Source organism: Myodes glareolus, chromosome 23 (genome assembly GCF_982192425.1).
Source record: "Myodes glareolus chromosome 23, mMyoGla1.1, whole genome shotgun sequence".
Lineage (NCBI taxonomy): Eukaryota > Metazoa > Chordata > Mammalia > Rodentia > Cricetidae > Myodes > Myodes glareolus.
In genome coordinates this window covers 49,934,349-49,941,856 of record NC_142048.1, presented here as the reverse complement: position 1 = coordinate 49,941,856, position 7,508 = coordinate 49,934,349, and the positions used below count along the sequence as shown (strand labels likewise).

Below are 7,508 nucleotides of genomic sequence, written 5' to 3'. Positions count from 1 at the left end.
AGCACAAGGTCACTTAGCTCAAACCAGCCAGCCACCTGGTGCAAGTTGATAAAGATAGTCTAGCTCAAGGGCAATAGTCTCTCTGAAGGCAAGAAAAAAGAGTTTATTTTACAAAATATGAGAGAGCAGAAGTCCTTGTGCCCAAGTCAAAGCATCTTCAAAGATTCTTTTTGTAAACTGTTTTGTGCTGATCTTTTCTATTTTATAATCTGATGATGTATGCCTTTGCCAAGTTCTTTGTTTGAAAAAATATATAAGCCTTACACTAATTGGAATAAAGTTGCAGCAGCATTGCTCAATCACATTGAGAATGACTGTCTGTCATTTCCTCGCCGTATTCTGAATTCTCCTGAGCCTTCGTCCTGTTCCCCCACGGTCTGAGTGGCTCACTTGAGCCGGTCCATGGCAGCCCATGTTATATTCTCGCAGCTAGAGAGCCACGTGGGAGATTCCCATCTTTGATGACATCATGGGTTCTTCAGCAACACAGAGACCACCTTCTCAGTACAGACAACGACAACAGCTTATTTGGGAAGCAAGGGAAGCTTCCATAAGCCTCCTCTTGAATGGTGGGATGTTTGGGGACCATTTTGAAACACAGTATCTTTCATGCAGAAGAGAGTGGAAGTAAGTGCGCCACACACAGAGCCTCATTAAAAATAAAACCCAAAGCACTTGACCCGCCTCCCTCAACACACAGTTCAGCAGACTCTAAGGCTGGGACTGACCATACTAATGATTGCTGGGAGAAGAAACTTAGCCTCTTTTAGGGGCATCACTGTGTGTTCATCCCACTGGGCATGAGTCTATCACTGCTGGGTGTATAGAAGCCAAATGACTGAAGTGTAACAGGCAATTATTTGCTGAAGATAATATAATGCAATGTATCTTTAAAATAAAAGTAGGGGTCTGGAGACAGGGCACAGTTAACAAGGTGCCTGCTGCTTACACTGCTGTTCCCTCATCAGATCCTCCACAGCCCAGCCCCAAAGAAATCTCACCATGACATAATTCTTGTCAACAGCCTCATATCCTCTGAAAGAAGGATTATCAGAAGGGGATTTAAGGGCAGAAATGTTTCTTATAAAATGATCTTAAGGTCAACTCATTAATGGGCTGGGGACTGGGATCAAGGAAATAATGTATCCAAAGGCACAACATGGAACCCAAGAAATTATTTTATTTAACTTATTTATTTTTAATAGTTTTTAATTGAAATAGAATTACATAACTTTCCCCTTAACATTCTTCCCTACCACCTGCGTAGGCTACCTTCCCTCAAACTCCATTTTCACGTTGATTGCTTCTTTTACTTTGGTTATTGGTATCATAATATATGCATGTGTATATATGCATTGATATGCACAAATATATATATATATATATATATAAATCTGTTTTTATTGATGTGTTTATGTAGTTTCAAGGTTGACCACTCTGCTTTATTGTAAAATGAGTGACGGGCTCTGTCCCGCCACCTGGCTCCCTGCTAGCTTTATCCGAAATAATTACACGGAAACTGTATTCTTTTAAACACTGCTTGGCCCATTAGTTTCAGCCTCTTATTGGCTAACTCTCACATCTTGATTAACCCATTTCTAATAATCTGTGTAGCACCACGAGGTGGTGGCTTACTGGGAGGATTCTAGCCTGTGGCTGTCTCAGAGAGGAGAATCATGGCGACTGCCTCACTTCCCTTCTTCCCAGCATTCTGTTCTGTCTACTCCACCCACCTACGTTCTGACCTATCAGGCCAAGCAGTTTCTTTATTAATTAGCCAATGAAAGCAACAGAAATACATAAGACTCTCCTACATCACTTTATAATAACTACCAAGAGGTCTTTCTTTATCAGTTCCAGACACAATGAACTAAGAGGCACAAGCCGGAGAGAAGCTGGGGCTGGCTCCTTTGTCTTGTGTTGGGACTGGACACATGAAGCAAAGAGGTTAGAGGACACAGAGGGAGGGGCAGGAAGAGCACTGGTTTCAGGAAATCAGCCAGCACATCCCGAACAGGGATGGATGTCAATAAATTAGAGAAGCAGAAGAGAGACCCGTTTCAGAGTCCCTGACCAACTTCCTCAAGGATGCTAGAGTTCAACCCACGAGGAAACAATAAAACGACAAGCCCACACAGCCACGAGGAGGCAAGGCTTTGTATCTAAACAAAGTACTTTAATTTGGTTTAAGTTTTGTACATCTTCATGGAGGAGCGGATTCTGGCTTTTTATTTTCCTCGCTGGTTCTTGGTCTTCTTATTTATGTTTTCTTGCAGCACCTGACTTTAGGAAGGCCACAAGTGCCAATCTGTCTAAACCCTGAACCGCATGGGCCCCAGCATATGCCTCCATTGGTGATGCAAGTTATAGGATTCTTGACTCTTTGCGTAAAGACTGAAAGATAAGGAAGAGAAACCACATATTAGAGTTGAAAGTATCATGTCAAAAATACACACCCATGTGCTGTTATCATGAACAAATTCCAGCTTTTTTCTTTTTTTTTTCCCCAAGGCTAGGATGTCTGTTTCATCAGGACTGAAGCCAGCTCTTGCTAGAGAGTGGTGCTGCTGCTGTAAGCTGCTGCTGGCTTTCCTAGGACCCAATGTGGAAGAGTCTGCTCCATAGCTGAATGACTAAAGCTCCAGGGCCACCAGGCAGGAGCTCAGCAGATTCTGTGTGAGTCCCCAGCTACTTCACAGCAGTTCTGCCTCTTCTTCTGCACACAAGCCCCCTTGTTCTAGTCTCAGACGCAGCCACTGGGGTATGAGTGTATGTATGTGTGCATGTACATGTGTGCACACACATACAGAGACCACAGGTTGGTATCACATATGTTCAGCAATTGTTCCCACCTCAGCTTTTGAGACAGGGTCTCTCACTGTGCTCAGAACTCAGTGAGTAGGATTTTCTGGCTGGCCAGTGACCTCCTGGGATCCTTTCCAGTGCTGAGGTTGCAGATGTGCACCAGCTTGCTCTGCTTCTGCATAGATGCTAGGGATCTGATGAGCTTGCCTGGCAAGCACTTTACTCATGGAGCCAGCTTCCTACTAAGGTGTTTAAACTTTCAGGTGCCTATTTTTACCAAACGATCTGACCTGAAGCTCAATGTATAGGACTTATTTAATGATAACTTGATGCCCAAGTATTTCTACAATAAAAAATAAAATCAATCAAATAAAAATTTTTGATAATTTCTAAAGTCTAAAATTAGATTTTAATCTCATCCTTCCTTCTTTCCTTCCTCCCTTCCTCCCCATCTTCTTCACACTCATCTAAAGCTAGACATAGCAAGTGTTTGATATTTCTTGGTCCCCAGATGCTTCTCTGCAACCAGAACCCATGAATGAAATTTGGTTTTTCTTTCTACAATTTATGTCTAATGCAGTTTCAGGCCTTTACTTCTTTCATCTCATTTTCTCTCTCATGTGGGTTTTGTTTTGTTTTGTTTGTTTTGCTTTTTGGTTTTTCAAGACACAGGGTTTCTCTGTAGCTTTAGAGCCTGTCCTGGAAATAGCTCTTGTAGACCAGGCTGGCCTTGAACTCCAGAGATCTGCCTGCCTTTGCCTCCCAAATGCTGAAATTAAAGGTGTGCACTACCACCACCTGGCTCTCTCGTATGTGTTTTAAGCCCTTCTTTTGAGTTTTCTATACCTTTTATTCTGTTTGCCTATGTCAAGGGTGAAACACAGTCTTGAAGCTGGAAAGATGACTCAGCAGGTAAGAGTAGTGTATACTGCTCCTGCAGAGGACCTAAGATCAGTTCCTAATACCTTATCAGGCAGCCCACAACTGCCTATAAATCCATCTCTGAGAGATATAATGCCCCTTTATGACCTCAAGGGTACTATACTCCTTGGCACACATCAGTGTGCACATATTTTTTAATTAACCTTCCTACAAAATATAATTAAGACAGGGCTGGGAAAGAAGAAGAGAATAGAGATTTAAGACAGATGAGGTAAAAATAAGAAAAGAAGACAGGACATGGGAAGAAAGGGGAAAGGAGAGAGAGGAAGGAAAGGGAGGGAAGGACAAAGAGAGACAGGCAGGCAGACACAGACAGACAGACACAGGCACAGAGACAGATAGAACACAAAGAAAGAGACATACAGAGACAGACACAGGGAGAGAGACACACACAAATAGATAGACACACACAGGCACAGAAAGAGACAGGCAGACACACACACACACACAGAGAGAGAGAGAGAGAGAGAGAGAGAGAGAGAGAGAGAGAGAGAGAGAGAGATACAGAGAAAGACAGATAGACAGACAGAAAAACAGACTCTGTCTCTCACTTCCTTTTAAAACCACCCCTTTCCCCTGCCTCACCTGCCAGAGGTGACAACAGCACCAGGAGAAACGTGAAGAGGAGATAATGGATCCTCATGACTGAAGCCTGGTGAATTGCAGAGACAGAGAGGGAGTCAAGCTCAACACCTTATATAGGTCCAAGTGCTGGCTCCGGGGTAGAACCCCAGTAATTGCAGTTATGAAACACAGAACACCTTACCTCTCTTGCCAAGGAGTGGCCCTTAGCACAGTCATTGTCACTTATGCAAATGTGGGGAGCCCCAGACAATTTCTTCCTCTACTGGAAACCAAGAACAGCTTCCTGTCTTGTTTCTCTAGGTGTGAGGGACCCAGGCTGCCAAAGGTCACAGACTTACTGGTTACAACTTGGCCTTACGCACCTGTTCCTCACGACTTTACCTTGGTCATCTCAGAGTCTCACAACAGGCTTAGGTCCCACTGGGAACTAATTTCACATAGATCCATCAGGGCTTAGTTCCCCAAGTTTTTCCAGGTCAGAACATGGACTTTGTCTCATACATTTCTCCAAGTTACTACAGAAAGGTGAAATTCATTTGTTGCTTTAAAAACCCGCCAGCAATTCACCATCCACCCAATGTGATGGGCACGGAGTCAGATCAATGTGATAGTTCTTCTTACAGAGAAAGCAATGAGTTGGAAACATTTTACCTGGACATATGTCCCTTTGCTCACCTGGAACAAAGCCAGAGAATGACTGATTCTGGCCACCAAGTGATGTGCAACTCCACGGGACTTGATAGTCATTGAGTCTGTGGTTCTTAGTTTTCTGGGACAAGGGAACATCAGTGAGGGAGTTGAGGTTTGGGAGTTGAGACTTTATGACAGTGGAATTCCAGCCCTTCCCACCTCCTCCCTGTTGGTCTTGGTTCTGAGGGAGGCCATGCGGCTCAGGCCTGAGTGAGATCTCGTGTGTCTCCCATAACCCAGTTGGTCATTTTTAACCTAGAGAACCATTGACGGTGATTAGGACATAGCCCATGCCGAGGACTGAGAGATGGGACTTTCTAAGGGAAAAGAGGCTTCATCAATCATGAATTCTTCCTCTCTACAGGGACTTTAAACAAATAAGCAGATAGGCAGAAATATAATTTAAGGTCAGTTTTGACAAAGGCTGTTATGGAGTTTCCTGCAAAGAGACTGGCAAATCTGCAGAGTGAGGAATTTAGACGCACAGTAGACTGCTTCATTTCCTCTGCTGCTGTAATTTGGAAACCCATGGAACTGGGCTGTGTAGGGCGTACAATAGAGATTTTAAAAGATTGTACACAGTAAGTATGCATAGTTGTGGAGTACTGTGTACTATTTCAACATATGTGTACAGTGTGTAATGGTCAAATTGGGATAATCGCCATATCCATCACTTCAAATTACATGGTGTTACTATACTGAGTAGCCTCTATCCCCCCCTCTCATAGCTATTTTTAAATATGCAGTAGCTCATTACTCCAGTGATACCACTATCCAATAGATACAGTGGAAACCAGGACTTCATTCGCCTATATTTTTTTTAAACCACCAGCTAACTTCTCACTATACCCCTCCCCGCATCCGTGCTTTTCTCTGGCTATTATTAACCTACTCTGTCATTAGAGGTGTCCTTAAAGGTAGCCGGTGATTGCCATGTAATGATGGTTTGGTCCAAAGAGGAAGTTTCTGATGAATCAGGGAAGGACAGGGCTGGGTTAGGATGCTCTTGCAAATTATAAACAAATTCCTATCTGGGGCTGGAGGATATGACATCACACCCCTTGTCAAGACTTCTTTTCCCTGTGTGATACATGCATGCAGTACTAAAAAGCATGCTCATTCATCCCCAACACTAAGAGTAATTCTTCCTGGCCAGTGAAGCACATACAAAAACCGAATGCAAAAAGGTAATTGTCTCTAAATGTGCAGCCTGGATTAATACCCCATCCCTTTCTATTTGCCTTAGTTCTCTCACTTTCAACAGTAAAAATTAAATATGTTAGTTTTTCTATCAAGGTGGCAAAATATTTTTGACAAATTGACTTTGATGGAAGGAAGAAATGTTTTTTCGGCTCAAAGCTCAGATGTTCAGTCCATAGTCAATTGGCTTCACTGTGTTGTGGTCTTTCACGAGCCAGGACATCATGGCAAGGAGTATGTGGTGGGGTAAATTCACCCACCTTCTGGCAACCAGGAAACAGAAGGGAGGGGTCTGGAGTACCAATACCCATTGCTATGGTGCATGACCAAAGACCTAGCTTGCTCCTACTAGGCCCGCTGGCTAAAGGACCCACCATCTCACAGAGGAGCCTCAGGCTAACCAAAACTTTAACACATGACCTTTGCTGTATATTTAGGATCTCAGTCAAGCCAGGTGTGGTCATGAATAGACATGATCCCACTCATGTAATCCCACATACCCAGGAGGCTGAGGCAGGAGGACCAGAAGTTCAAAACCCACTAGAGTTATATAAGACTTTGAGGTCAGTTTTCTCTTTGACCTTAGAGAAACCATGTCTCAAACCAGAGTGGAGAAAAAGAAGCTGTGTACAAGGAATTCTGGCTTAAAGAGCACTTGATTTGCACAGACGAGGCTTGTGGTTCACTCCCTAGCATCATGGGGAAAAAAATTTCAAAAGTCCTGAATCACAGAACTTCATTAAACTTTTTTCTAATTATCTCATCTTATGTTTCTTTAGGGAAAATTCCCTCACACATACAGCCCCATTTGTATGTACACAAAGAAATATGCCTTAATGTAGTTTAGTATCTGGTCAATACTCATAAGCCTTCCATTATTACAAGTAGGATCTCAATAGCTATTGATGTTTTTTCCTGGATCATTTTAAATCTAAACACGCACTTTAGTGCGACTATTTCTTTGTAGACTTCTGTTTTTGTCTTGCTTTTGAGCAAGCAATCTTAAGGCATTCTTATAATAAAGGGGAGAGGCTTTATTGGGCTTAGAGGTTGAGTGAAGTTAGTGGATCCCACATTAGTATGCTTAGCCTTAACTCCAACTCATCCTTTCTCAGTGACTCATCTGCTTCCAATTACTCCTAAAACCACATGCTCTCTTTTAAAGCCCCACCCATACCAGTGCGAATTTCCCATAAAGCCCTGTTGCAATCCCAGGGAGCAGCCAGCAGCACTTTCCTGGATGATGCCTGTCCTGCTTTAAACTCGGTGAATGAGTGAGGCCTCGA

General features: G+C 43.1%; 1 protein-coding gene and 1 long non-coding RNA gene across 2 annotated transcripts in view; one reads left to right on the top strand and one right to left on the bottom strand.

The window, feature by feature from the left end:
• Positions 1-2,048, top strand: part of LOC146890554 (uncharacterized) — a 3,756-nt gene extending 1,708 nt beyond the window's left edge. The window contains exon 2 of the long non-coding RNA XR_014998688.2: positions 1,855-2,048. This is a non-coding gene — a long non-coding RNA (uncharacterized LOC146890554). The remainder of the gene's footprint in view (positions 1-1,854) is intronic.
• Positions 2,049-2,155: 107 nt separating this feature from the next.
• Positions 2,156-4,503, bottom strand: LOC125414306 (beta-defensin 4-like). Its single transcript, XM_048456153.3, has 2 exons — positions 4,333-4,503; positions 2,156-2,394 (listed from the first exon to the last, which is right to left on the bottom strand). The coding sequence occupies exons 1-2, from the start codon at positions 4,388-4,390 to the stop codon at positions 2,261-2,263; spliced, it is 192 nt and encodes a 63-aa protein (XP_048312110.1). The 5' UTR covers positions 4,391-4,503; the 3' UTR covers positions 2,156-2,260.
• Between the last annotated feature and the right edge of the window lie 3,005 nt (positions 4,504-7,508).

What these genes read in the sequence shown, in the direction of transcription:
- LOC125414306 (XM_048456153.3), bottom strand. Translation starts at nt 4,390, where the DNA reads ATGAGGATCCATTATCTCCTCTTCACGTTTCTCCTGGTGCTGTTGTCA. An exon ending in GCTGTTGTCACCTCTGGCAG is followed by an intron (nt 2,395 to 4,332) that starts GTGAGGCAGGGG and finishes CTTATCTTTCAG; the next exon opens with TCTTTACGCAAAGAGTCAAG.